Source organism: Ramularia collo-cygni (genome assembly GCF_900074925.1).
Source record: "Ramularia collo-cygni strain URUG2 genome assembly, contig: RCC_scaffold17, whole genome shotgun sequence".
Lineage (NCBI taxonomy): Eukaryota > Fungi > Ascomycota > Dothideomycetes > Mycosphaerellales > Mycosphaerellaceae > Ramularia > Ramularia collo-cygni.
The window spans coordinates 173,417-200,977 of NW_019716271.1; the positions used below are offsets into that span (position 1 = coordinate 173,417).

Sequence of the window (27,561 nt, forward strand, 5' to 3'; positions counted from 1 at the left end):
GATCGATCAGTCCGTTCGTTGCTTCCTTGAAAACCTGGGTTGGAGAAGATTCCAGATTCTACCGGAAACGAGCCAGGCGCCAACAGCCAGTATGACTATGTAGACCACGGTGGGGAGCAATGACGTTGGAAATATGTTTGCCAGATACGGATCAAGGATGATGTCGACACTCACGCGAGGGGGACTTTGCATTAAAGTCTTGTTGGTGGTGAAGAAGTCTGCGGTCGCGTGGATGTGTAGAAACAAAACACTGCCTGAAATGTCGTTTGTGGTTGAGGATGAGGGAATGTCGATGTTTGCCTCCGAATAAAGCAGTTGCTCGTCGACAAAGGCGGAAAGGCTCTGAATCAGATGAGGCGCGTCAAAAACATGTGTGATGTTGTAGACGTCGAGCCAAAAGTCGGTTGGTTGCTGTGTTGATGTTGATGTCAGCTGGGAAGGTAGCACAGACAAGAGGATTGACGTACAATGGCAGCCCAGCAGACTCGCACTTCGTATCTCTGGCCTTCGTTCAAGTTCTGCAGTAAGTACCACGACTCACGGCCTTTTGGGTTGCCCTGAGTAGGAAATGCTACGGGGAGTGCTGTACGAAGGATTGGAGTGGCGGATGAAAGTGTTTGGAGTCTCAGATGCTCCAGAGTCGGGGCAGCAGCAGGCAGTTCGATGGCCGGCGGTGCAATGAATATGCTTTKCTCGGTGTTTGCGAACGATGCGTGCACGAGGAGCGCAAACAGAGCCAGGAATCTCATGGTGAGGGAGAGGTCGAGGCCCAGAAGAAGGCACGAGGGAGGATTCCTGTGTCACAACTCCGCGTTTTCAATCATTACAATGGCATCTACGTGACGTTGCTTTCACTCGAGCAATGATTGAATACTCCCCTCAGCTCTTCCAATGTATATGGGAGATGTGTTGAGAAGTGAGGTGCTGTAGATGGTCCAAGCACAATGCAAGTGCTTTGCCCTTAACCATTTTAGCGCGACTGCCCTGTTCGAAATCACCCCTCGTTCGCACCTTTCATTCAGGCTCGACATAAACAACTCATCCACCAAGTCGCCCACCGCGTTCACCTCTCCAGCATCTCTCCTCGACAAGAGTCACCCTCAACCTCCCCAACAAATCTACGACCGCCGCTATGCGTGAGGTCATCTCATTGAACGGTATGTTTACCTGAACCCCTAGAAGCGCGCGCCTTGACCGCCTCGTCACCGCGGCACTCCCACACATGAATATATGCTGACTCGCGACGCGTATAGTCGGCCAGGCCGGTTGCCAGATCGCCAACAGCTGCTGGGAGGTTAGTCTGCTCGCGTGGGAAGCCCCAAGGACGCTGCAATGGACCAGAAACAGGCCGAATTGGGGGTGCCTAGAGAATTGGATATCGGACAAATACTGACATGGATTGATGCAGCTGTACTGCCTTGAGCACGGCATCCAGGTGAGAACATCTCGCCATCTTCATGTAACAATCGTATACTGACAACCTGCAGCCCGATGGTTACCTCACCGAGGAGCGCAAGGCCGCCGAGGACGATCACGGTTTCTCAACTTTCTTCTCCGAGACTGGTACATGACCTCCGATCAAACCTCAATCCACATGCTGACTCTTTCAGGCAATGGCAAGTACGTGCCACGCACCATTTACGCCGATCTCGAGCCCAACGTCGTCGACGAGGTCCGCACCGGTACCTACCGCAGTCTGTTCCACCCTGAATTGATGATCACTGGCAAGGAGGATGCCTCGAACAACTACGCCCGTGGTCACTACACTGTGGGCAAGGAGCTCATTGACCAGGTTTTGGACAAGGTCCGTCACGTTGCCGACAACTGCTCCGGTCTMCAGGGTTTCCTCGTCTTCCACAGCTTCGGCGGAGGCACTGGCTCCGGTTTCGGTGCTCTCCTCATGGAGCGTCTCTCCGTCGACTACGGAAAGAAGTGCAAGCTCGAGTTCTGTGTCTACCCTGCGCCGCAGGTCGCTACCTCTGTGGTTGAGCCATACAACTCCATCTTGACCACGCACACCACTCTCGAGCACAGTGACTGCTCCTTCATGGTCGACAACGAGGCGATCTACGACATCTGCCGTCGCAACTTGGGCATTGAGCGCCCCAACTACGAGAACTTGAACCGCCTGATTGCTCAGGTCGTTTCCTCCATCACTGCTTCTCTTCGCTTCGACGGATCGCTCAACGTCGATCTCAACGAGTTCCAGACCAACTTGRTGCCATACCCACGTATCCACTTCCCACTGGTCGCCTACGCACCCATCGWCTCCGCTGCCAAGGCCGCCCACGAGGCCAACAGCGTGCAGGAGATCAGCATGTCTTGCTTCGAGCCCAACAGCCAGATGGTCAAGTGTGACCCACGCAACGGCAAGTACATGGCAACCTGCCTCTTGTACCGTGGAGATGTCGTTCCCAAGGACGTCCACCAGGCTGTCGCCACCCTCAAGACCAAGCGCACGATCCAGTTCGTCGACTGGTGCCCCACTGGCTTCAAGATTGGTATCTGCTACCAGCCACCCCAGAACGTGCCCAACGGCGATCTGGCCAAGGTTAACCGCGCCGTCTGCATGTTGTCCAACACCACTGCCATCGCTGAGGCCTGGTCCGCTCTGTCACACAAGTTCGATCTCATGTACAGCAAGCGCGCCTTTGTGCACTGGTATGTCGGTGAGGGTATGGAGGAAGGCGAGTTCTCGGAGGCCCGTGAGGACTTGGCTGCGCTTGAGCGCGATTACGAGGAGGTTGCGGCCGACTCGGCTGAGGGTGACGAGGCTGGCGAGGCCGAGTACTAGACGGCGAGTACGAATGCYCAGCAAGCATGAAGGGGATTGGCAAAGGTGGCTCAAATGTTCGCGGGCTGGCGCAGTTGGCGATGTGAGCATATTTTGGCTGAAACAGAGCCTTCTGCAAAAATGACGGTATACCCCAGGGCATGGGCTAGCTAGCCCTTCGTGCCACTGCTGGCGCGATTGATGTTGTGTTTTCTTTTTGTGTGCCTGAGCTAAAGTAAAGCGATCAACAATACCACTGATGTCCCTCACATCTCAAACCCACATACTCTGTCGCGAAGATGCATCCCCACACTCGTCGCTAATGCCGACTATATAAAGCATCTGGGATTGCGGGCCCGGATATGCTAGCTTCGCGCTCTAGAGTACTACACAGCCACAAATTACAATGAATTTCGGGCAGCAAAGGGTGTCAGCTAACGATGAGATGTGCGCCTGATGACAGGGATATCGGCCAGTAGTGGAGGAGCAGTGTTTCGATCCGAATGTTGTCATTCTTCCAATTAGTGGTATTTCTTTAAATACATGCCGAGTTCTCTTTCCCTATCAAGCCCACTATCACAAACATCATTTGGTCCCGATTTGTCCTAACTTTGCCCGTACTATTGTCACCGTTCGGAAAAGAAGGCTAACAACAACTGCATTGAAGACCTATCCTCTGCCACTCGCAGCATKGAGGACCCGCCCGGCACGCCGGGTGATCATGGGCCTGACCACGCTCCGCCACCATTGCCGCCTGGATGGTTCGTCGCCCGCCCAATTGTTTGCGCTCGGCACTGACGTGAACGTGTCGTAAAGGATTGCCCAATTTGATGGAAAGTTAGTGAGCCCCAGAGCGTACAGACGAAGGTCATCAGCTGCTGTGCTGGCCATTTTGATTCRGTGTCCAGCCGTGGGGTTGAGACAAAGCTCAGCTGCTGCGCCTGCTTGACCGGGGCACTGTGACATCTTCAACAACTCTTTCTTGCGCTGACCACTTCCCAAGAACAAGAAAGTATTACTTCGTCCAGATAAGCACTGGCGAGTCGACTTGGGAGGTTCCAACGATGGCGGCACCGCACGTTCCTACGCCTGGAAGTACACCAGCCGGTGGAAACCCCTACTCAACGCCGGATGAAGGCACGCGTGGCGTTGGCGGACAAGAGAGCGACAGAGGTTTTGGGGTGTGTGACGACAGGAGCAACTTTTGCACGGAATACGTGCGCTAATTGCAATGTCTCACAGGGCTCACTATTGAACTCTGTTCTTGGCAGCAACAAGCAGAGCTCCTCTTCCGGAGGACTGGGAGGTTTGGCCCAATCCTTCCTGGGTGGCTCGTCATCTTCACATGGTGGCTCGAATCAGCAAGGCCACTCCAGTTCTGGAGGACTTGGAGGATTGGCACAGTCATTCTTGGGTGGACAGCAGGGTGGACAGCACGGGGGACAACATGGGCAGTCAGGACATTCCTCCAGCGGCGGAGGCCTTGGACAACTAGGCTCAATGGCTAGCAGCTTCTTGGGCGGTGGCAAGAATAAGCCACAAAGTGGAGGATCAAATCCATATGGATACTCGCAGAACCAGTCTTCAGGCACATACACCGGCTCTGCCCCAGCAGCTTCGTACCAGCCATCAGGATCTCACATGGGATCTCATAGCACCACTCCAGCTGCATACAGCCAGCACGCCAGTGGCCACAGCACGCCAAGTCACCAACAGCAGCACCAGCCTCAACATCAGCCAGGCGCTCCGCAGGGCCAGTACGGTCCATCCAGTGGCGCTTACAATCCACAAGGCCAACAAGGCTATGGCCAGCAGCAGCACCCTTCGCCTTATGGACAGCCACAGCACAGCCAACATGGCACTCCTCACAATGCCCCGTATGGCCAGCAGCATCAGCCTCCGCAACAGCAGTACGGACAGTCGCATGGAGGAGGTTACGGAGCACCTCAAGGTTACGATCAACGACCAAGCGGTTATGGCTACCAACAGCAAGGAGGTCCTCCACATGACCAGCAAGGTCAGTATCAGGCATATGGACAGCCGCAGCAGGGCGGTTATGGCGGGCAGCCGCAGCAAGGAGGGTATGGTCATCAGCAACATCAAGCTCCGCCTCCGAACCCGGGATGGAGGTAAGACGGCGTGGAGCCTGTTGTGAGTACAGAGGGGAAATCTCCGCTCAGCGACGACTCTCTTGGCACAGGACGCCGCATCAACCAATAGCAGATGGCAATAGCAGCGAGATGTGTTTGCGATCTGAATGAACGGGGGCAGGACGCTGCAGGTTTGTCTTTGTCTCCGATGTCATTTGGGAGTTTGGATGGGAAATTGTATATGGGACGTACGAGCATGAATTCGAAGGCAGGTCAAGTGAAGATGAAGATTGAGCGAGTGGGCCATAGCGCGAGTCAAGACAGTACATAGATAAACTCATGACCATGCTCAGTGAAAATAGACATATGAAGCAGTCTCAAGAAATGCAATGACGGCAGCTCGTGATTTCGCCACCTGTTGTGGTTCGAGACAAAGGTGCAGCACGTGTTCTCGTTGTGATCATCTGTCAAAGTTGATGACTACTCCCGTTGGAAAGCGCAGTACTCCAGCCTAGGGAAGGAACAAGCACCACCATCTCCGCCACAACTTCAACCACCGCACATCACGACCGATCTCCTCACTTGTCAGCCCCACTGACACCGCCAATACTCCCCACCGATTCAATCTTCTTTCGCGCGCGCGGCCCTCGTCATCGACGCTATCGCTGTTACGACCGCCAACATGAACCCTGAGTAGTGAGTGCGCCTGCTGGCCGGGTGAAGGCTGCCTGGGTGAGGTTTGGGATGAAATGCTGATAACATCTGTGTCACAGAGTCATAATGCTATTCCTTCTTCTATGCACGRGCCGCGCAGCTCGTGGATGTACAACTACATCCTCCAGGAACTATGGGCTTCCTCCAGACCGGGTCGGTGCCACCACTAGGCTCTACCTTCGAGGACCAGGACCCGTCTTCGAGCCACATTTCCGGCCTCAGCGTTCCACCCGTTGCTCACTTACCACCCCCACATCCACGAGGGCCGTCGCAGCGCATACCTAGAGGACTCGACATGCCCGAGGCCGTTTCCAGCCTTCTCGAATCGTTCTCCAGCGACCGCCGTGTAATGGACACATGGAGAGCAGAACTGGTTACTGACTTTAATGTTCACTCTAGATACGACTACCTCTTCAAGCTCCTCCTCATCGGAGATTCCGGTGTGGGAAAGTCCTGCCTGTTGCTCCGATTCGCCGATGACACCTACACCGAGTCCTACATTTCCACTATCGGCGTCGACTTCAAGATTCGCACTATCGAGCTCGATGGCAAGACCGTGAAGCTCCAGATCGTATGTCGCGCCAAGTACAATAGAGGGCGAGAAGGGGAAGGCTAATGGAGACACAGTGGGATACCGCCGGTCAAGAGCGTTTCCGCACCATCACATCGTCCTACTACCGCGGCGCCCACGGTATTTGCGTTGTCTACGATGTCACCGACATGGACTCGTTCAACAACGTGAAGCAGTGGCTGCAGGAGATCGACCGCTACGCCACAGAGGGTGTGAACAAGCTTCTCGTGGGTAACAAGAGCGATATGGCGGACAAGAAGGTGGTTGAGTACGCTGTGGCAAAGGTGTGTCGAAGAACGGTCGGAAAGGGARAGAGGATATGGAGCTGACCAGATACGCAGGAATTCGCCGACAGCTTGGGCATTCCCTTCCTCGAGACCTCTGCCAAGAACGCCAACAACGTCGAGCAGGCTTTCCTCACCATGGCTCGTCAAATCAAGGAGCGCATGGGCAACACGACGGTCAACAACAAGCCCACCGTACAGGTTGGCCAGGGCTCCAATGTGCAGTCCGGTAGCGCTGGCGGCTGCTGCTAAACGGGCAGCGGATTACGACATTTTCACATTTCGGCAGCGAGAGGCTGAAAGTTGGATGAGGCAGGAATTGATTGGAACGCTGCTTTGAAGCGTTCACTGCATGCTAGATTGCTTGCTTTCGGGTAGAAGGTTCGGACGCGAGGTACGCGCGTGGATCACCGCGGCTCTCTCTTCTCCGACACAGACTGCTGCGTTGCGATTAATGGGGCTGCGGCAGCACCAGAATGGGAAGGCCAGATCGTGTTAAGCAGCCTTCACAACGGCGTTCAAAGGCGTCTTCTAGTAGCTGGGAAATGAGGAAGCGCATGAATGATTGCAATGATTCAGAGTCTTCGCGGTGTGTGATGTATTGATGTATGAAAGCCTCCATCATTTGTATGTAGGCGTCCATCGAGTTTTGATGTTTATCAAACCGAAAGCTCGGGCCGCCTTTCACGCCTTCCACCTCACTCCAATGCAAGCTTTCACGGCACCGACCTATAGCGATGCGCATGTCCGGAGTTCGTCGTAGGATTGTGCATGGAACCACAGAATCTTGCACCCGTCGACTCTTCGACCACTCGACCCGCGCGGGCGTAAACCTCAGTGCATAATCCGTGCTCTTTGGTGAAGCGTCCTCACGGCAACCTGCAGGCCAAACGACGCGTCTCCCAATAACTCAAAGTCACGCCCTCGACGCCTTCATGATGAACACAACCTCTGATCACCGTTACATGTGCCACAGCGTTCACCTTATAATCTCAACCTTCCAAGCACGCAATGCTGGTGAATGAGATACGCCGCCGTTTTCTGGGAACTGCACAATACGAAAAAACGCGCTCAATAACAGCACCTTATTTTGCAGTGCCGTATCTGCGCCGGAATTTGCGCCGTGTGCTGGACATCCAACAATACGATTTATTACTTGAAAGAGGGCATGATCCTTCCGGCCACATCGGAGAGAGTAGCAACGACGAACATTCAACAATTTGGGAATTTCCTTCCGCGGCCATGCTGGATGGTATTATCAAGGGCCTCGAGCCTACGATCCGCATCGACAAGCTCATTTTGCGACGCCAAGGTAGCGCGAAAGTGAAGGCGCCTTGTCACAGAACTCGTTCGGGCAGGGCAGGGTCTCCGGACTGGCTTCCTAGTGAGGACGAGTGGAGGATTCCATGCCAGGTCTCGTTGAAACTCACGTATCAGACTGAGCCCAAGAGAACGATCCACTCCGTAACGAAGAATGGCCATGTCATTCGCCACGATCATCCGACCAAGAAACCATCTTTCGAGATCACGCTGGACAGTCCCTTCGAGGTTCCGCTGGGCAATCTAAAGGTGATGGTTGAGTACAAAGACAGCAAAGGCAAAATCAGATGGAAGTTGGCCCGAGACGACTCCAAATTTTCTGTCCAGTTCCGCGTGCAGTGCAACGACTTCACCAGCTCCACAGAACTCTTGAGCCAGCTCGAAGGGCATGAAATCTCGACCTACGCGGACATGCACAGCAACGAGGGCGAGCTGAAGATCCGTTGGAACGGACTACCTGACCTTCCCGCGTCTGGAGAACTACTAGATCTTCGCCGCTTGCAAAATAAGAAATTGGTGAAGCTGGACTACGAAGCCGAGGTGAACATGGTCTGGAACCAAGAATGTCAACCTCTTGCCGCATGGAATCGAGCGTGGCAGCTACAACAACAAGAGGACCCTCGGCAATTGCCCACACCTAGTATTTCCGACGACTCCGAGAGACCTCGCAAAATGCGCGTCCAATACTTGACTCAGCTGTCTGCCTATGTCCAAAAGTCCGTGGCCGCGAAAGGACTGCATTGCATCGTATCGAGTTGCCATGAGCGAGCTGAGCACTCATCTCTGGAACGGCTCATGCTTCACTACGCCTTACATCACGATCACCTGCAGGTTGAGATCAGCCCAGATCGGTCTGACGATAATCTCGCCGTCATCTTCGTCAGCCGAGCTGAAGATGAATCAAGCAGTCCCAGCAGCCAAAATCAGGAATTTGAATGGCAAGCGCCAGACTCGGCGTTCGATATCGCGGCACACCTGAAAGGTACGAAGCCATGGGCTGTCACGCACTCCAAGGAAAAGTCGGCGAAGAAGACCCCGCAAAAGAGTCCCAAGAAGCGGGCGCAGGGAGGGCAGACAGATCACATTCCGATATTCCTCGGGCGGACGAGGACCACTATTAGAAATCCAGAGGACGTTCTGGATCTGCCCGAGGTGCCACGAAAGCGGCACCGGGTTCCTGAGGTGGAGAATATCTCCTTCTATCGGACCCTGTCCAAACAGCGGGTTCCGGCGGGGGAAGAGGTCAGTGACAGTGAGGAGGAAGCCGACATGACCTGGTCAATTCAGTGCCAGCGACGCGAGCAAACTGTCATGGGTATAGACCCGGCTACACAAGACTTCAATGAGTTGCTCAACCAACATCTTGAGCTGGAGCAGCCGATGAGCGACATGTTCACACAGGATGCCATCGTGCGCTTTGCGAGGAAATACGCCACTCGGTTGGTCGAGCAGAAGTGGAACGAGCTGTTCCAAGCCAAATTGAAGCAGTTCGAGAGCAAGGGGATCATCAACTCAGGCACCGTGGCCTACTGCCTGGGACTGCTAACAACAGTCACAGGACAGCCTACGGTCGAGTCTGGACGCGATAATACACCGAGTAGACGAAGTGTCAGYCAGGCTCTTAGTGGCAAGGGACGATTCATCCGCCGCGATCGCGGTTCCGAGACTCGAACCCCGGAAAGAGCAAAAGCCATGTCACCTCCGAGTCACTTGTCCACCAAGAGCCGCCTGAGATGGCAAGATGGTAAGATATCTCAAGAAGAAAGAGACGCTGCCACAAACGGTGCTCACAGAAGTGCCTTAGGCTTTCCTACCCCAGTGCCCGCGAGTGCGCGTCGACAAGCCATGCCATTTGGTCGTCGCAGAATCATCTGTCGCAGAGGCAACAAGCCATCAAAACCGTACTACATGTTCGACTTTGCTCGTGACGACCAGCRGGACACCCCACGCGATGACATACAACCTAAGGATCTCGAACTTGCGAAGCTCTTGAGAGTCCTGACAGACGAGTCGCCACTGGACAGTGATGTAGACATCATTGTTTGTGTCAACGATCGCACGACGGCGTTGATCATGAATGAGGACGATTGGCTGTCTGCGCTGAAGAACGTCCAAAGCAGCAACACTGTGGGGGACATAGTTTTCGAGCTACGGCCGCGGCGAGAAATGAAGGATGCCCCCAACAGTACGACGAAGAGGAAGAGAGTTGATGACAACAATGATGGGCCTTCGAGGAAGAATGCTAGGATCGAAAAGGACCATCTCTGTGTTTGCGGAGAGGAGGCTGGGGGGAGGAGAGGGACCATGGCATGTGGTAATCACAAATGCTCACGGCAGTTCCATGTGAGATGCTTGTGTCTTCAGCAACGGCCGGTTGGAGAATGGCTATGTGCTGATTGTCGGTGAAAGTTGGGGCGGTTTTGCTGTTTGAGCGAGGCGTGTGGCGTTTTGAGTGGCTTGGGAGGCAATTGCTCATTACTTGTATCATGGTACGGGGCAGGTTTTGTACCTAATTCACTGGTTGTAGCATGGACAGCAATCAGGTTTGATCATTATGACTGCGGCTCGAGGCGTTGAGTACATGTTTTCGACTAGTACGTGTGATCACTATGTGTGAGTTTCCATAACTCACCGAGTCCGTGTCAGTAATGAATGCATGAATGACTTCCTGGAAACTATCGAGCAATATCAACTCCAGATATTACAATTCCGGCGCGCTTCACGGCGTCAATCAGCCTTGCACATGAAATGAATACAGAATACTAGCACAAGACTATAGTCGATGAGTGGCTCTTCTGCTTTGTTGGGCATCGTCAACCTGCTGGTGCACTACCCCAACCCTAACCCTGAGACATCCTCGATGGTGCGTGACATTCACAATGCAACATCGAGAATGAAATAACCAGGAAAGACGCATGCAGAAATGTTTTCACAGTCCACTTCACCTTCTTTGCGCTAAGCTATCTACAGCTCAATTGCCGTTCCGGCCGCATGGCCATAATTATCATAAGGGAGAGCACCATGCAGCTCCAAGCATCGGCACGCGTCTCTCAATGCTTCTCACGCGTAGCCAGCCTTCCTTTGACAAGCAATAGTATCGTTTCATTTTCCTCATTCAATCATCACCAAACCATAAGATGGAAACATGACCCATATGCCCATAATCCTATCTCTCTCTCACTCCTCGCCACCTTGCGGTCTTCCTCAGATTTCCTCCCCGTCGCTAGATGCCAAACGCCATGCACGACGATTCCCATTTTCGTGCTGCCGCTCATGTTGATAGCGAACAGATGACGCTGCCTTTCCCTAACTAAAAACGCTGGAAGATGATGTTCGAACTCCGGTAGTCGGACCCGCTATCTAGATTGGTATCGTAAACAGAGAACTTTGAAAAGCAATAAAGTATGTTGTTGCGCGGGTCGAACGATGGGACCGCGATTGTGTCCTCGATGTTGACATGGAGACCGGTGCCAAAAGATTAGCACAACACCATGACTGGTGACACATCATGCTAAAATGTGTACAGTTGGCGAATTGCCTGCTCCTGCATCGGTGGCAGCGTGTGAAGGAAGACATCAAAGCCATCTCCTATGAGTTGCTTGTATTGTGCCAGAACACGCTCGAAGCCACTCAAAGGGCCATCATCTTGCATTCCAGTGAGGAAAACACCTGGTGCTCTGGCCATTTCACCGAAGAAGTCTGCAAGACAGGCCTCCAAAGCACGGGGATTGTCGAGGACCACACTTACGAATCCTTTATAGGCGTGTCCTTTCTCGTCGGTCCAGCCCACTTTCTGCATTGACTGGAGGAAAGGTGGCGCGAAACCTGCTAGGTGGGGCGCGAGCTGCTGATGGCAGCCAATTCCCAGGCGGCCCAGAGCAATAGCTGCGTTTTCGTTGAGTGAATCCGGGACATCTTCGCTGAACATGATGGTGGCAAGTTTCTCGAGCAGAGCGTCAACATAAGGGCTCATGCCCTCCTTCTGCCTCATGGCGATCTCACCGCAAGACCAACAGGCATTGTTGATAACCCTAAAGGCAGTCTCGGGGTCTTCGGTCGGCTCGTTGATGTCGAGCTGTGTGATCAAGATGGTCATGACGTCCGGCAGGAAAGGCTGCAGCTGAGGGAAAATGTAGATGGCACAATCGCCCAGCAGCGCATACGCAGACTGTTTCACATCATTGTTGGTATCTCTCATGCAGAAGCCGATCAGCTGGAACATGTTGGGCTGCGCCGTCGTCGCGAGCTGAGTACTTTGAGATTCGTTGAGTGCTTGGATGATGCTGCTGAGGAGATCGAGACTAGTAACGAGGAAATCCTTATCAGGCAGGTCCATGTAGGCCGCCTCGGCCTCTTCGAGATTCTGCTGAATGAGTTTGATGCAGCGCATGAAGAGCGGCGGCGCATATGGCGCGAACTCTGTGCCGAGCGCAGTGGCTACAAATGACAAGCACTCGAGGAGTGGGAACATTTCTCGCGACTGGTCGTGCACTGTCTCCCAGCGCACGATCATAGCTGGCATGAGGAGGTTGACGTTTTCGGGCTGAGCCAAAGATGGCGAAGCATGCTCCGCCAAGGTTTGGACGCAGTCGTAGAGGATGTACATGTTCTTGTCCTTGTACTTGTCAAAGCATTTGACGAATTGCTGGAGGATGACGTTACAGTAAGGTGCGAGTTGAACATCGGCCTTTTCCTCAAGCGCGGCGAAAGCGGACGCTGCCGACTCTTGAACCTTCTTGTTATTGTCCAGCATCCGGTTTAGGAGACCTTCCATCATCGGCTCGAAGAATTGTGTCTTTGGTGCTCCTTCGTCATGCGCCGCCCACTGCGCGTATCTACTGAGCGACCAGCAGGTTATTTGCCGCACGACTGGTTGCTCATCTCCGAGGAGCGTCAGCATGTAAGGAATGAGCTGCGCCAAATGTGGTTTGATGTCTTCCATGCAACCGGGGCCAATGGCACCGAGTGCCAGAACGGCCGCCTCTCGATTGGGCCAGTCCTTGTGTTGCAGATTGGCCATGAGCCATGGTAGAACTTCTTGGAACACCCGCCCGTGAAAGTGGCTCGCAAGACTATCCAGAGCTGCGGCAGAGCATTTGCGAAGATTCCATTCCTCTTCCGGATCGATGTCTTCGAAATCTTCATCTTCTTCAATCTCGCCATCGCTGAGGTCGTCATCCTCTGCGTACGCATAGCCATTCAAGGCCGGTTTCGGCTGTCCATTTGCCTGCGACGCTGAGCTACCTCCCATGGCATCACGATGTGAGGTCTTCTCCTTGGCGAATGCCGGCTTGATATCCTTGAGGTCGTCTTCAACATCAGCATCGTCATCATCGTCGTCGGCTTCGAGTCGTAGTTGATCGTCCTCGGCGTAGACCATGGAGTCGAGCAGGACGGGTACGATCTTCGCAAGATGAGGCCCGAGGGCTTCCCGTAGCGCTGCGTTACTGCTCGCCTCGAAGAAGAACTCGGCAGCATCCAAGGCTAGCTCCTGATTGTGAATGTCTTTCTGCTGTGAAATGGTGTAGTCGACGATGCCTTCGACGTGTGGTAAAAGTACCTGAGGAATAGCATCCGCAAGAAGGGCAAAAGCGCGGCATACGAATCGACGCACGTCAACACTTTCATCTTGCGACAGTCGAACTACCGAGGGTAGAATCTCATTGACGTGAGTCTTGATGGTGACGGCCACAGGCTCGACCAGGAAGACGTTGATGGCAGCCAGCGCCTTTGACCGGATCTTCGAGCTTGTACTTTGTGTGAAATCGAGGAGTTTGGGCAGAAGAAAGGACAGAGGTCGTTCTGCTTGGTACTCCTGATCGAGTGCTTTGCGGTTGTCTTCACAGATCTTGAACAGTGCGCCCATGGCACCATCCTGCGCCYCGGCTGTAGCATTTCGGTTCTCGTTGCTCACCACAGCTACAAGATCTGGCAGGATCTGCGGCCACCCAAGAATGCCACTCTGCTTGACGACCTCCGTGATCACATTCCCGATGTAGTTGCGGATTTGAGGGTTGCGATCTTGCAGACCCCGCTGGACATGCGCTTTGATGTACGCTTGGCTGTCGGTTGGGATCTTGGTATATGAGGATTTGACAGTATTCTTGAGCATGATGGCAGCTGCGCTGCGAGCCGCATGGTAGTTCTCCACACYCAGACCTGTGTCGGATTCCGGCGTGATGCAGAGGTATACGAGGTAGTTGTTGATGTCAGGAGAACCCTTTGCCTGGCGAAGCATCTATTGAGTGTCAGTGACAGCTCAAGCACAGCCAGTTTTTTCCACATAACGCACCATTTCCGCTTTTTTCTGAGCGGCAGCATCGTGGCCGCTGAGTGAGTCGCGCAGACATTGTGCAAGCTGGTGCAGCTGCTGTGGCTCCGGCTGCCACGCCATATTGGAAGATGTGTCGGTAGAAGGCGGGATCGGTGGTGATTGTGGTTGTGATTGAAAGGAAGAGTGCGAATGGACGGCGGTTCGGCGTATTGGAAAGTATGTAAATCTTTGAATCAAGCCTGCAGTCTCCAGGGCGAAAGTCAGCGCGATGCGGGTGGAGGTGGGTTCCAGAGCACGGGAGTGCAGTGAGCGCTGAGCTGAGAACCAGTGGGCGTGCGTACGGGTGTGAGCACCAAATACTGTCGCTATAATCCACCCTCAATGCACATTTTCTCATTCATTGCGGCTTTGCTGGTGGTAGTGTAGAATGGTGGGGAGCGCGCACTAGCCAGCAAGAGCGAGAAGCTTGGACTAAATCGCGGAGCCCGGCTCTCCCTGCAGGCGCGATCGTTGTCAAATGTCGACTCCGGCCGTGTGAGGGCTTCTCTTTGGTGTTATCGTTGCACTATAGTTCGACGGGCCTTTGATGGGCTGGTATAGCACAAGAACCTAATTCGTCACAAGCTGTGCCAAAATTAGCGCGAACCCTCTTCTCCGGGCGTCCTTCCTTCACTTCCTTCATCAGACATCATCTCAAAATTGGATTTTGTTCATTTCCTCCCAGAACTCGCTTCAACTCGCTTCACTCTAGCTTTCTTCTCGTCTTTTCGTCACTTGAACAATCCTTTGTCACAAGCTTGGGAGCTTGTAATCCACCAATCAACGTCTGGCAAACGTCATCACTTATCTGCATGCACTACAATGGAGGTCCATGTCTCGCCCAAGCGACTTCCATGGCTTGTCTGATCTCATTGTCGAATCTTCTAGAGCTGCATCGTAAGAAGCACGGCATCATGCATTGCGCCCCATCAGAACCACTTCGACATACATGTTCAGTCTGATTGTTTGCGGCGTCATCTCCGGTGACGTTCAGGGCGAGCAACGTGGGGACATCATGCGTTGACGTGCACGAGCACGAGCACAATGCACCACCTATGCAGGAACCAATCCAAACATTGATTGGATCTCTTTGCAGCAACTCATCCCAATAAGATGTTACATTTGCAATCTGTTTCAGAAGACCAATACCGGCCACTACTTTGGCACTGCCCCTACATCTGTACGCCATGCCGCCCATCTTCGCACTGCACCCGCCACTCATCTTCCGACCTCATGATGAGTATTTGCAATGACCATCGATAGTCTCACAATTTGGTAGACGGTCGATTGATAACTTAGCACTCGCACCCCTGTTGGTCAACAACCGAAAGGCGTGCCTCGCGTCAATCCACCGCTGCAGTATTCCAAACCGGTCTGCTCGCTTATGCGGATCACGATACTGCATTTCCATCGTTTGAGATGGATCCATGCCTGCAGTGGCGGGATGCTGCACCTCTCCGCAACACAATTCCCAGAGAGTAAGAGGCATCCGAGGCTGGGTCTCGAAGACCATGCCAGTGAGAAGGCCGCCACGTGTTTGTCAATCGACGAAACTTCGGAGACGGCCGAGTCCCCGTTGTCTGAAGCATCTTCTGCCTTGGATTACTAGACATGGCCCCATCGCATCATGGCAACTTCGCTTGCCGTTCAACCGTGAAAAGAACATCGAAATCAGTGCTTATGGAGATCTGATCCGCGACGATATGATTGGAAGTGCTCAAGTTTCCTCCCATCTCCGTTGGCCAGTCTTGAACATCCCATTCCAAGCCTTTGGTGGATATCACAGCTTTGCCGTACAGAGGTAATATTCCTACATTTGGTGTGATCAGCCGCTCCTTCAACGGAGTATGAATGATCGTCGTGCCTGGCCGCAGTAGCACGGTGACACTAGATWCGGAAAAGAACCAGAATCGTAGCCCTGAATGATCTGTCTTCTGCTCGCGGTAGAGTTCATGCAGTAAGCCGATGCCTTGATCCACACGGCCGCCTACGCTGCCAAGGACTAGCACTTCTCGAGCATGGGGTGAATGGGAAACAACAGTCTTGATGGCCTTGCCGAAATCGGTGCTGTATTGATCCGGGTCCTGTGTGATCTTGACTCCTAGCTCTGCGTAATGTTCGCGGACATTATCCCGGAGGGAATCAAGATCTCCATGGACAATATCGGGAAGCTCAGATTTCAATGCATCTCTCCAGTCCTTTCCATCGGTTGCTGCAATGCATAAATCGTGGAGGCGATTGGCGCCGCCGTCGGCGCAAAGGATGTATTGAGCATGGGACTTCAAGCTTCGATAGTATTCGAGGTCGTCCAAGGGGGTATTCAAGAGGATCAACGCAGGAGCGTCTTGAGAGAGGCCTTCATTTTTGTTGTTCTCAAGATAATGCGATGGCCGCAGTTCCGTCACATGTCCATTTCGATTGTAGGAGTCGGCCATGGGAAGAATGTAATGACTAGAACTAAAGTAAGACGATGCCTGTGGTGACGAAGTGCATAACCGCTCACGGGCCAACCCGGCGCCATTGCCATGATTTCAAACCATCTTTCTGGAAACCTTTGCGCCTCTCTACATTGCATTTGCATCCTTCACGTCCTTTCTTTGATTCCGTCAGTAATCTCAGCATGTTTCGGCCGGCGTTCAGGACAGCAGTAATCGCGCGATCGATACCCAAAGCGCCGACGGGGAGGCGATTCGCAAGCAGCACGACACGACGAACAGGGACGTGGAAAGGTGCAGCATTGAGATGGACGGCCGCAGGCGCCATTGTGTACTACTACAACACTTCGACCATATTCGCAGATGAGCCACATCGTGCGTATGACGGGCTCAACAAGTCGGCGAATGTGAACACTGACGGGATTACAGGCGCACCACACGCTGCTCCATTGGACACTACCAGCGGATCCGAAACCTATTCAACCGTGGACTCAATAGCAGAGCAGAGGAGGGCACAGGCACGGTCACAACTCGAGGCTTCCCAAGCGAGCCCGGTGCCTGCATCACAAACACCAAACAATGGCGAACAGCCCGCGAATGGAGGTCCTGAAGCACTGGAGGAGGAAGCAGAGCAGCAGGGTGCTTTCAACGAAGAGACGGGCGAAATCAACTGGGACTGTCCTTGCTTAGGTGGTATGGCACATGGACCTTGCGGAGAGCAGTTCAGGGCTGCTTTCAGCTGCTTCGTATTCTCCAAGGAGGAACCAAAGGGCGTGGACTGTATCGAGCACTTTAAGACGATGCAAAATTGCTTCCGCGAGCATCCAGACATATATGGCGCGGAATTGGACGATGATGAGGTCGCAGAGGTTCAGGCTGAGGAGGAACGCGCACGAAGTGCTCAGTCTGGCGAGCCTCAATCAGCAGCCGCAGGCGCGCAAGGCGGCCAGGAAGTGCTTCTGAAGGAGGAGATCAAGAAGGATATTCTCGATGCAAAGGACGAGCTCACAAGCAAGGCCAGCATCGCGAAGGACGAGCTTGTAAGCAAGGCGTCGGAGGCAAAGGATGAGTTCGTGGACAAGGTCACGAAGTAATGCCTGTATCATATGTACCACACCCAACATACAGCTGTACAAATACTCTGCATGATGCATTCAACTCTAAGCAGCATCGAGGCATTTTTTTGCACGCGGTTCCAATTCACATGTCATCCATCCGTTTGTAAGGCGACGTTGTAGTGCGCGTCTCTCTTTCCATTGTCCATTATTCCGTTTCAAATCAGCTCGTTTGTTCTCGAAGTATTGACAGTGAACTGTAAATTGGTAAGGTAACTTTTAGGCAGGCGTCACGCCGGATCTCCGATCTTGAATGWCATCTTTCCAAACCGTCACTCCACCATCGCTGCTTCTCTCCGCCCAAACAAACCCCAACCCGCGAAACCTCACTGTGATAACCTTGGMCTCACAACTGACTGCAACATCAGCGACCGTATTGATCCGCCACTCAAAACACCGCGCAGCAACGAAAGCGGACATTCAGCCTGCACTAGCAGCATCAGTAGCCAGCACCACCAACAGCGACGACTGCGATCCCCGGACTGCAGTTTGCACCGCCGCCACCGCCGCCGCGCTGAGGCACGTGCGACGCCTGTAGCACGACTGGTCTGCAGCTTCATCGCGTCGACACCGACATCCACTTCCCCTCAGACATCCCCTCCCACAATCTCCAGCATGGCGTCCGCCGCCGAGATTGCGGCCAAGCGGCCTGCACCTCCGATGCCCACCTCAAAGGACGATGTTGACGGCACTTGGAACTTCCTCGAATGGGGCGTGGAGCGTATAATGTATAGTCTGAGTGACGGTGTGGATCTCAAGACATACATGTCCCTCTACACCTCGATCCACAACTTCTGCACAGCACAAAAGGCTGTGGGTGCGGGGAGCAGTGCGCTCAACAGCAACCACCGCGGCGCGCACTTGCTCGGCGAAGACCTGTATCATCGGTTGAACATCTACCTCAAGGGCCACCTCGCAGCCGTGCACGCCGAAATGGTCCAGCACTCTGACGAGGCGCTGCTCACATTCTACATCAAGGAGTGGAAGCGATACACACAGGCCGGCATGTACAACAACCATCTCTTTCGCTATCTGAACCGTCACTGGGTGAAGCGCGAGATGGAGGAGGGCAAGAAGGACATTTACGACATTTACACCCTGCATTTGGTGCGCTGGAAGGAAGACATGTTTGGCTCGACACAGAACGCTGTCATGGAAGCTGTCCTCCGCTTGGTTGAAAAGCAGCGTAATGGCGAGACCATCGAGCAGAGCAAGATCAAGGACGTCGTGCAGTCCTTTGTATCTCTCGGAATTGATGAGCAGGATAGCACCAAGACCACCTTGGATGTCTACCGCCAACATTTCGAAAAGCCATATCTGGAGGCTACCACCGCCTACTACGAGACGGAGTCTGTAGCATTCCTGGGGGACAACTCTGTGATGGATTACATGAAGAAGGCGGAGCGTCGGCTCGACGAGGAAAAGGAGCGCGTCCCTCTATACCTCCTCCCGGAGATTCTAGCACCACTGATGAAGTGCTGTGAAGCGGCTCTGATCGCAAAGCACGCCGCGACGCTCAGGGATGAGTTCCAGACGTTGCTCAACCAAGATCGCGAGGACGACATGGCACGCATGTACAAGCTGCTCGCACGTATCCCTGAAGGATTGGATCCCCTTCGCCACCGCTTCGAAGCCCACGTGCGCCAAGCCGGTCACCTCGCGATCGACAAGGTTCTCGTCCAGGGCGACAACCTGGATCCCCGTGCATACATTGACGCCTTGCTCGAAGTTCACACACATTACTCTGCCCTTGTCCAGACCGCCTTCACGGGTGAGTCTGAATTCGTGCGGTCGCTGGACAATGCCTGCCGTGAGTACGTGAATCGCAACAGGGTCTGTGCGAAGAACTCGACCCGCTCTCCAGAGCTGCTCGCCAAGCACGCCGACAACGTGTTGAAGCGATCCACCAAGGCTACCGAGGAAGACGACATGGAGAAGATGCTCAACCAAGTCATGACCATCTTCAAATACATCGAGGACAAGGATGTGTTCCAGAAATTCTATTCCCGCCACCTCGCGAAGCGCCTCGTCAACGGCACATCCGCCTCTGGTGATGCCGAGACCTCGATGATTTCCAAGCTGAAAGATGCGTCCGGCTTCGAGTACACCAACAAGCTGCAGCGCATGTTCCAAGACATGCAGACCTCCAAGGATCTCAACAACGCATACGAGGAGTGGCGCACGCAAACTGTCGACAAGGAGGATCGCAAGAAYGACATCGATGCCACTTACCAGATTCTCGGCACTGGATTCTGGCCGCTGCAGCCGAGTGGTACTGCTTTTGCGCCACCGGCCGTCATCATCAAGACCTACGAGCGCTTCTCAACATTCTACGGCAACAAGCACGGCGGTCGCAAGTTGACTTGGCTGTGGCATCTCTGCAAGGGTGAGATTCGTGCCAACTTTATCAAGATGAACAAGGTGCCATACACTTTCCAAGTCTCGACATACCAAATGGCGATCCTTCTCATGTTCAACGACCAGGAGACGCAGACTTACGACAACATTGCAGCCGTCACTTCTCTTGCCAAAGAGACTCTCGATCCTTCCATTGGCATCATGCTCAAGGCTCGGCTTCTCATCGCCAAGCCAGAGGGTGCCGGCTCTCAGAGCGGCACCAGCTACACGCTGAATCACGGATTCAAGAATAAGAAGGTCAAGGTCAACCTCAACGTGGCCATCAAGTCGGAGCAGAAGCAGGAGGCGGAGGATACCCACAAGACCATTGAGGAAGACCGCAAGATGCTTATGCAGGTGAGTTACATCAATCTCGTCAGAGTGTCATTCTTCTCAATACTAACAATCATCGCAGTCTGCTATTGTGCGCATCATGAAGTCGCGAAAGACTATGAAACATACGCAGTTGGTATCGGAGACCATTGCGCAGATCAAGAACCGCTTCAGTCCCAAGGTCGGAGACATCAAGAAGTGCATCGACATCTTGCTGGAGAAGGAGTACCTGGAACGTTTGGAGGACGACGACCTTGGCTACCTTGCGTAAGGTCGAGTTTGTTACATCAATCAAGGAGCTCGTTTTCGATGACGGTATTCGATGACGGTATTGTAGTGTGTGCATCAAGGATCATATCGGCTGGGACTGCTTTTAGCATGGCGTGGGCGTTCGTTTTTCTTTGCTRCATCGCTCGGGCCGTATGACGATATGGGGTGATGGAAGAAAAGGTTATACCCGTCGTTCTACGCCTTGACATGGCTAGCCTCAGACAGGAGGTTATTACCGTCATGAAGAATGAACGACAGAATGAGACAATGAAGAACACTTTTCAAAACATTCTTCACGATGGGACCATGTCCGAATGTTGCTAACATCAAACTTCCAGCACAGGTCCTTCATTTCCATACACTGGGTCTTTCTCAAACCACTCCAGACTCTCAATCATCTGCACCTTTCTATCATCCCCAGCCTCACACACATCCCAATTGTAGCCCTTGGGATAACATCCAACCATTTGGAACCCTCCCTCCAAATCCTCCAACAAACAATGACTAACTCCCGCCGGAATGACAATAACATCGCCTTTGCAAACTTCTTCCACAACCCTATCAGGATTATCCTCATGTCCAAAACAAAGTCTCGCTCGTCCGTGGGAAATTCCCAGGACTTCATGCGAAGTGCTGTGGAAGTGGGAGAAATCATACCTGTATCGTATCATTATGAGATAGATTAGCGTGTGCTACCCATATTCATTCAACCACAATTTGAGGAGAGAAAAAAAATCATGTGTGCAGGTTATGAATTAATTCATATGACCACGTACGTACATTGTGTATCGCCATTGTGGCTGCACGACTCCTATAGATGAGAGATGAGATTCGATTTGTGAGGCGGATGTATTATCTGGGAAAAGAGATTTGTAGAGTAGGAGGGGTTTATGCTGGATGGATGTATTCGGTATGGAGCCGTGGGCTGGGATTTGATGTTTGAGAATGCGGAGTTCTTTCCATGGCGTGAGTTTGCTGGGCATCTTGTGGATGGGTATGGATTGAATGTGGAGTTGATGTGAGATGGTTATTTGTTGGTTGGTTGGATAGACAGATGGGTAAAGTAGATGGGATGTGGAGATTCACTCACATACGTCATCCGGAACCGGGCTAGCGGCTTCTTCGAAACGAGGGGGGGGGAAGAAATCGATGGAAGGCTTCGAAAGTTGATTACTGATATGCTAGTCAAGGATGTCATCCTTGATGCTTGCGGGACGTGGAAGTTGAGAAGGTAATCTTTCATAGCGCGTCGAATTTCTCCGCAGAAGCTGCCCTTCGCCATGAGGTGACACACTTGTTCTATTCTTTAGAGGTAAATTCGCATGGAAGATTGAGCCGGTCTGTGTTTGGGCTACAATGCGACCTATCTGCTACTGGCTCGCTATGAAAACATCCACTCTCAGAAAAGCCCACATTATGCTGTCCGCTCGAATTCTCTGGCGATATCGAAGATCTTCCCATCCATACCCGTAGCACCGAGTAATGTCACACCAAATGGCAATACCTCACCCCCTTCTTGGTACGTAGTGGCCGGGACAGCAATTGCACAAAGATCCAGTACATTCCCGAAGTGTGTGAAGTAACCTAACTTGGCGTTCAAAGCGAGCGGATCTCTTTCCATCTCTTCAATCGTCGGATGGCATGTGGTACTTGGTACAAGGAGAACATCTATGTCCTCGAAGATTGTCGCTGCATCACGAGTGTATTCTGCTTGCAGGTGCAAGTCACGGAACACTTCCCAAGGCTTGACATCTTTGTTCAACGCTGCGGCGTAGAGGCCCTTTGTTGCCGGATGTAGCTTCTCAAGGTTATTTGTGAGAAATTCTGCGCCTATGCACGCGACACGCTCTTGTACCAACGATGCATCGTACAGGAGATTGCTGCCGCCTTCAAAAGGAGTCCAGTCCAGATCTCTTGCTATTCCGCCCGCCCGCTCAAGTCTCTCTACAGCTTGTGCAAAGAGCTTTTGGTAAGTCTCAGTGCACTCTGCTAGTGCATGTTGTGGTGGAACACCAAAGGTGAAGCCACCCGATTTGATACCCCGGAAGTCTGCATGCCAAAGGGGTAAAGATTGCTGCGTCTTTGCGTACATGTCATCCATATCAGGTCCCTGGTCTGCAACGAGCCACACCTTTCTTGCCTCCTCCAATGTGGGCGTGAGGATTGAAATGGTGTCAAGGCTCTTGCAAGCGGGAACCAGGCCTTTGGAGCTCAGAGTTCCTTTGGTAGGTTTGAAGCCTGTGATACCATTGTATGCTGCTGGTACTCTTCCCGACCCTGCTGTATCGGTGCCGAGAGCGAAAGATACCAGCCCAGCTGCAACCGCGACTGCAGAACCAGATGAAGAGCCACCAGAGATCCTTCCATTTCCAAACACACTTTTCGGGTTACCAAATGGTGATCTACAGCCAGATAGACCCGTAGCGAGTTGGTCGAGATTTGTCTTGCCGACGAATATTGCTCCCGCGTCGAGGAGAGCAGCCACGACTTTTGCGTCTTCGGTGGGAGTGTAAGCATACGATTCACACGCTGCTGTAGTCGGTACAGATGCAACATCGATGTTGTCCTTTACTGCAAAAGGAACGCCGTAGAGCTCAGGTAGAGGCTTTCCTTCGAAGCGCTCCTCAATGGCTCTGGCCGCTGCGAGCAAATCCTCGGCAGACCGGACGAAAGTCCAGATCGCAGGATCTTTCGACTTGTAGCTGGTAATCCGGGACGAGACCTCTTGAACAATGTCCGTAGGTCGCAGCTGGCGGTTCCTGTACTTTCGACCAAGGCCTTCCAAAGACAGGTCATTWCTAAAAGCTGGTGGTGTAGTGGGAGGCGTCTGTATCGCCACTGGTGCTTGAGTGATGAACTCCTCCGAAGTTCCCACGAAGCCAAACAGACCATCATAAGAGCAAAGCATGTCCAGGGTGCTGGTGTAGAAAGGTTCGTAAAAGCCATCCGTACAGTCTGCAAGTATGCAAGTCTCAAAGCCTCGATCAGCAGCTTCTCGTGCAGTGGTGTTGACGCAGCATTCCGTAGTCACTCCGGCAAACATAAGATGGGTGATTCCACGGGCCAGTAATGCTCGGTGAAGAGTGGTGTTCCAAAAGGAGCCTTTTCCCGGCTTGTCAACAATAACTTCGCTCGGGAGAGGCTTTAGCTCATCGATGATATCGTGGCCATATTCTCCTCGAATAAGCAGTTTCCCCATCGGACCTTCATCCCCAATGGTCATCGTATGATGTCCCGAAGGCGACGAAATCTGTCGTAGTCGCTTGGATGCCGGCAGGTGTTTGGCTGCGGAGGACTCGTGACCTTCTCGAGTGTGTATTACATGCATTCCAAGTCCACGAGCCGCTTCTAGCGCTTTTTGGATCTTGGGGACAATGTTTCTGACTTTCTTGAAGAGATCCATCTGCCCACATTGTATCTCGCCGAAGCCTCCAAAATCCACAAAGTCTCGCTGCATGTCGATGATGAGCAACGCCGTCGTCTCCGGTTTCCACTTGAAGGCATAGGGTCTCGCAGATGGCAACTCCATGGTGGTCATTGTATTTTCCTGATGAGAAGACGGCGAAAGCAAGGCACAGGCGTTGGATACAGAAGAAAGGTGATTAGAAATACCGTGTCTCTAGAAATTGGGGCATCAGGTAAGCCCTTGAACATCTGCTCGTATTCTTGTCGGGCTAGACACGTCGCGGCGAGGGCGATGAGCTGGTGAGATGCCGGCGGGCGGGCGACCAAGATAATGGGCAATTGGCCATGGGCGAGGAAATGATTCGGCGGACGGCCGCCGTCGGCGAGGGCCAGCACCAGCCGTCCAAGACTTGGCCACGCTCACCTCGATTCTGTTCTTGCAATCTAGGTACTTACTCACAACATCAACTCTTTCAACTATTCTATGCAGATCTGCCAATGGTCAGCAGTGAGCGGCTTCGTTATCAGCTGCATCGGCATGGCTCTTGAGCTTGTTCCACAGACCGAGAAAGCCCTGTCGGCATGCCGTCGAAAACAGCAGCACAGCCACATCYCAAAGCGTAACATCACCGTAGGAAATGCCTTACACGATGTAAGACTCCACACCGCTGTGATCTCCTGATCACCGCTTCTATACAAGTGCTGGCCACTCGCAAAAATAAAGATCACTAGAGACATCTGAAGCACCCTCAAAGCTTCTTAACGAAGCTCAACGGTCTTCAGAGCTCCATTGAGGTTCACCACAATTGATCTTTAGCTAGATTTATGCCCCGGGATCTGCTCACTATTACTAGCGAGAATCACCACACAGAGGCTGCACTTGTGAAGAGTCGTTACTTGAGGGATATTATTATGCTGATATGAATGACATATGTCACCATCATGTGGCGCAGGCCTAATCCCGGTCAAGATAAGCCATCCATGGTGGCATGGATGTAGGAACGGAACCTACCTATCTATCAGAATCAGAATGGACTTCACACCATTGATACACACATTGAGCAGCCTTACCTCGGATCGACACAATCACAACCCACGTGGCCGGCGGCGAATCGAAGCATGCACACCAACCTCACAGCAATTCCGTAAGCACTAGGTAGGCACCCATTGAAACGGTTTGATAAGACATTCTGAGTTTGAAGACCATAACCAGTTGGGCGCGCCTCTTGGATAGTATCAGCAGCATCTACACAAGGTGCACTTATATCTCCTCGTCGTTCCATATACATATGAGAAATCCTTCTCGAGCCTGATAATCCAACCTTCTACATCCCGACCAGCATGGCGTCGATGTCCAGAGCTCGCGTCGAGAAGACAAAGACAAGCCTAAAGCAGAAGACGAAGCTGTCAGGTTGGGTTCTCCCCAAACAGCCCGCTTCATTTGGTGATGAGAACAGCTGGACCAATATCGATTCCGACGTTACGCCCCTCGAGCGGCGAACATGGTCTACATGGACGATTCTCGGTTTCTGGATCTCTGATGCGATGAATGCACAGGGATGTGAGTGACAAGACAAGACACGACGTGAGGATATATAGTTCTGAATTACTGACACTGCTCCAAGGGATGGCGCCGGCTGCAATCATCGCCGTGGGTCTCACATGGCGGGAAGCTGTATACAGCATCCTCTTTGGCTTGTCCATCACGGCCATTCCGTTGGTCCTCAATGGTGCTATTGGTACTCACTTCACAGGAGAACCCCTTTGACAAGCTCACACTGACGTTCCGACAAGGTGCTCACTATCACATCAGCTTTCCCGTTGCGGCTCGCTCAAGTTTCGGCTTCTTGTTTGCTCGATTTGCTGTCATTGTGCGCATGGTACGTTATTGTCATATGGAGCAGGCATCACTATGACCATTTTTCCGCGCGGATATACAAAACATGGCCAATCATCGGTGCAAGACGATACCCTGCAACCCCCGAACGTCTACTGACTCTGCCTTCTCCCATCTAGATCACAGCTCTGTTCTGGCATGCCATTCAAACCTACACCGGATCAACAGCCATGACCCAGATGATCCGAGCGATCTGGCCAAGCTATCTGAACATTCCGAACCACCTCCCCGCATCCGCAGGCATCACGACGCAACAGATGCTATCGCATTTCATCTTCTGGAGCATTCAATTCCCCATCCTCTTGATTGCTCCGCATAAATTAAAATGGTTCTTCGTCTTCAAAGCCGTGGTCGTCCTGGTCGTGTGCATCGCGACCGTCGTGGCCATGACGGTAAAAGCGGGAGGGTCAGGGGATATCTGGGATCAGGAGTATACCGTGCATGGAGCGGAGAGGTCCTGGCTCACCCTAGCTTCCATGATGAGCGTAGCGTCTGGATGGGCCACGATGGCGACCAACGTGCCGGACTTCACTCGGTACTTGAAAACTTCTCGAGGCGTGTACTGGCAAGGCCTGTTCCTACCAATGATTGGACTGATTCTCGGCTTGTTTGGGATCATCTCCTGCAGTGCCGCCAAGGTCGTCTATGGAGAATATATCTGGGATCCTGTCGTACTCGCATCGCGATGGGATGGACCGGCCGGACGATGCGGAGCATTCTTCGTGGGGCTTTGCTGGGTTGTGGCCCAGATTGGTACCAACCTCTCAGCGAACGTAATCTCCTTCGCCAATGATATGCTCAGTCTCTTCCCAAAGTACATCAACATTCGGTATGGTTCCCCTTCGCCCCTTTCCTCATGCAAGAGAGAAAACCAAACAGACGCTGACATGTTCCAAGCCGCGGAGCAATCTTCGCGACGCTTGTAGCAGGCTGGCTTATGGTGCCCTGGAAGATTGTGAGCTCAGCAGCAAGTCTCCTTACATTCATGGCTGGCCTTGCGATTTTCCTGGCCCCTATTTCTTCCATCTTGGCTTGCGATTACTGGCTCGTCAAGAACAAGAAGCTGGACGTGCCCAGTCTCTACAGAAGACATGCGCGGTACCAATACTACCACGGTATCAACTGGAGAGCGGCCGTAGCGTTTCTCGTCAGCGTGACACCCAATATCCCCGGGTATGTATATCTTTCTTTCGATCAAGGAATTGTGAAAAGAAGATCTGTACTGATGGATGAAACTTTCAGCCTTGCCAGAGCCGTGAGTCCTAGTATCTCATTGTCTTCGAGCTATCACATCTATGATATGAGCTACATCTATGGCCTGGTCAGCGCTGCATTGGTGTATTTCGCGCTATCATATGTCTTCCCTGCCACAGAAACCTTACTTTCGGAAGCGATCCTGGATGATCCCGTCGTTGAGGGAGTGGTGGCATATCGAGAGTATGGATCCAAAACCGAGAAATCTGAAATCGAGGTGGATTCTAGTTACCGTGGGGTTTCAGGGGATGTTTGATACATACATGACATTTTTATATATGTATGCTCGATATCCACTGATTTCACTCTCACGCTATCGTGCAGGATTGTATCAAGTTTCGATAGGTATACCTAGTTAGTCCCTTATGCTGGGTCCTCATCCTCGGGATA

The 27,561-nt window shown here is 52.7% G+C and overlaps 12 protein-coding genes; 7 read left to right on the forward strand and 5 right to left on the reverse strand.

Annotated features, from left to right (window-relative positions):
• Nucleotides 1–6: 6 nt before the first annotated feature.
• On the reverse strand, nucleotides 7–749 carry RCC_09246 (uncharacterized protein; the record flags this gene model as incomplete). XM_023774488.1 has 2 exons in its annotated part: nucleotides 7–411; nucleotides 468–749. The coding sequence occupies 2 exons, from the start codon at nucleotides 747–749 to the stop codon at nucleotides 7–9; spliced, it is 687 nt and encodes a 228-aa protein (XP_023630256.1).
• Nucleotides 750–1,132: 383 nt separating this feature from the next.
• RCC_09247 (Tubulin alpha chain) lies at nucleotides 1,133–2,794 on the forward strand (the record flags this gene model as incomplete). XM_023774489.1 has 5 exons in its annotated part: nucleotides 1,133–1,157; nucleotides 1,254–1,294; nucleotides 1,409–1,435; nucleotides 1,488–1,563; nucleotides 1,611–2,794. The coding sequence occupies 5 exons, from the start codon at nucleotides 1,133–1,135 to the stop codon at nucleotides 2,792–2,794; spliced, it is 1,353 nt and encodes a 450-aa protein (XP_023630257.1).
• A 1,043-nt stretch (nucleotides 2,795–3,837) lies between these two features.
• RCC_09248 (uncharacterized protein) lies at nucleotides 3,838–4,906 on the forward strand (the record flags this gene model as incomplete). XM_023774490.1 has 2 exons in its annotated part: nucleotides 3,838–3,954; nucleotides 4,016–4,906. 2 exons carry the CDS (start codon nucleotides 3,838–3,840, stop codon nucleotides 4,904–4,906), a joined length of 1,008 nt encoding a protein of 335 aa, XP_023630258.1.
• Nucleotides 4,907–5,545: 639 nt separating this feature from the next.
• Nucleotides 5,546–6,684, forward strand: RCC_09249 (secretion related GTPase SrgB/Ypt1; the record flags this gene model as incomplete). XM_023774491.1 has 4 exons in its annotated part: nucleotides 5,546–5,556; nucleotides 5,977–6,148; nucleotides 6,205–6,432; nucleotides 6,490–6,684. 4 exons carry the CDS (start codon nucleotides 5,546–5,548, stop codon nucleotides 6,682–6,684), a joined length of 606 nt encoding a protein of 201 aa, XP_023630259.1.
• A 759-nt stretch (nucleotides 6,685–7,443) lies between these two features.
• On the forward strand, nucleotides 7,444–10,158 carry RCC_09250 (uncharacterized protein; the record flags this gene model as incomplete). XM_023774492.1 has 2 exons in its annotated part: nucleotides 7,444–9,496; nucleotides 9,557–10,158. The coding sequence occupies 2 exons, from the start codon at nucleotides 7,444–7,446 to the stop codon at nucleotides 10,156–10,158; spliced, it is 2,655 nt and encodes an 884-aa protein (XP_023630260.1).
• Nucleotides 10,159–11,263: 1,105 nt separating this feature from the next.
• On the reverse strand, nucleotides 11,264–14,146 carry RCC_09251 (related to importin beta-2 subunit; the record flags this gene model as incomplete). XM_023774493.1 has 2 exons in its annotated part: nucleotides 11,264–13,990; nucleotides 14,045–14,146. 2 exons carry the CDS (start codon nucleotides 14,144–14,146, stop codon nucleotides 11,264–11,266), a joined length of 2,829 nt encoding a protein of 942 aa, XP_023630261.1.
• Nucleotides 14,147–15,690: 1,544 nt separating this feature from the next.
• On the reverse strand, nucleotides 15,691–16,500 carry RCC_09252 (related to THI80-thiamin pyrophosphokinase; the record flags this gene model as incomplete). Its single annotated transcript, XM_023774494.1, has 1 exon — nucleotides 15,691–16,500. The coding sequence occupies one exon, from the start codon at nucleotides 16,498–16,500 to the stop codon at nucleotides 15,691–15,693; it is 810 nt and encodes a 269-aa protein (XP_023630262.1).
• A 185-nt stretch (nucleotides 16,501–16,685) lies between these two features.
• RCC_09253 (related to Mitochondrial intermembrane space import and assembly protein 40) lies at nucleotides 16,686–17,594 on the forward strand (the record flags this gene model as incomplete). XM_023774495.1 has 2 exons in its annotated part: nucleotides 16,686–16,875; nucleotides 16,930–17,594. 2 exons carry the CDS (start codon nucleotides 16,686–16,688, stop codon nucleotides 17,592–17,594), a joined length of 855 nt encoding a protein of 284 aa, XP_023630263.1.
• A 636-nt stretch (nucleotides 17,595–18,230) lies between these two features.
• RCC_09254 (probable cullin-1) lies at nucleotides 18,231–20,616 on the forward strand (the record flags this gene model as incomplete). XM_023774496.1 has 2 exons in its annotated part: nucleotides 18,231–20,369; nucleotides 20,428–20,616. The coding sequence occupies 2 exons, from the start codon at nucleotides 18,231–18,233 to the stop codon at nucleotides 20,614–20,616; spliced, it is 2,328 nt and encodes a 775-aa protein (XP_023630264.1).
• A 325-nt stretch (nucleotides 20,617–20,941) lies between these two features.
• RCC_09255 (uncharacterized protein) lies at nucleotides 20,942–21,598 on the reverse strand (the record flags this gene model as incomplete). XM_023774497.1 has 2 exons in its annotated part: nucleotides 20,942–21,272; nucleotides 21,396–21,598. The coding sequence occupies 2 exons, from the start codon at nucleotides 21,596–21,598 to the stop codon at nucleotides 20,942–20,944; spliced, it is 534 nt and encodes a 177-aa protein (XP_023630265.1).
• A 431-nt stretch (nucleotides 21,599–22,029) lies between these two features.
• On the reverse strand, nucleotides 22,030–24,153 carry RCC_09256 (uncharacterized protein; the record flags this gene model as incomplete). Its single annotated transcript, XM_023774498.1, has 1 exon — nucleotides 22,030–24,153. The coding sequence occupies one exon, from the start codon at nucleotides 24,151–24,153 to the stop codon at nucleotides 22,030–22,032; it is 2,124 nt and encodes a 707-aa protein (XP_023630266.1).
• Nucleotides 24,154–25,361: 1,208 nt separating this feature from the next.
• On the forward strand, nucleotides 25,362–27,427 carry RCC_09257 (related to uracil permease; the record flags this gene model as incomplete). XM_023774499.1 has 6 exons in its annotated part: nucleotides 25,362–25,581; nucleotides 25,646–25,759; nucleotides 25,815–25,900; nucleotides 26,037–26,746; nucleotides 26,815–27,090; nucleotides 27,160–27,427. The coding sequence occupies 6 exons, from the start codon at nucleotides 25,362–25,364 to the stop codon at nucleotides 27,425–27,427; spliced, it is 1,674 nt and encodes a 557-aa protein (XP_023630267.1).
• Nucleotides 27,428–27,561: the final 134 nt, after the last annotated feature.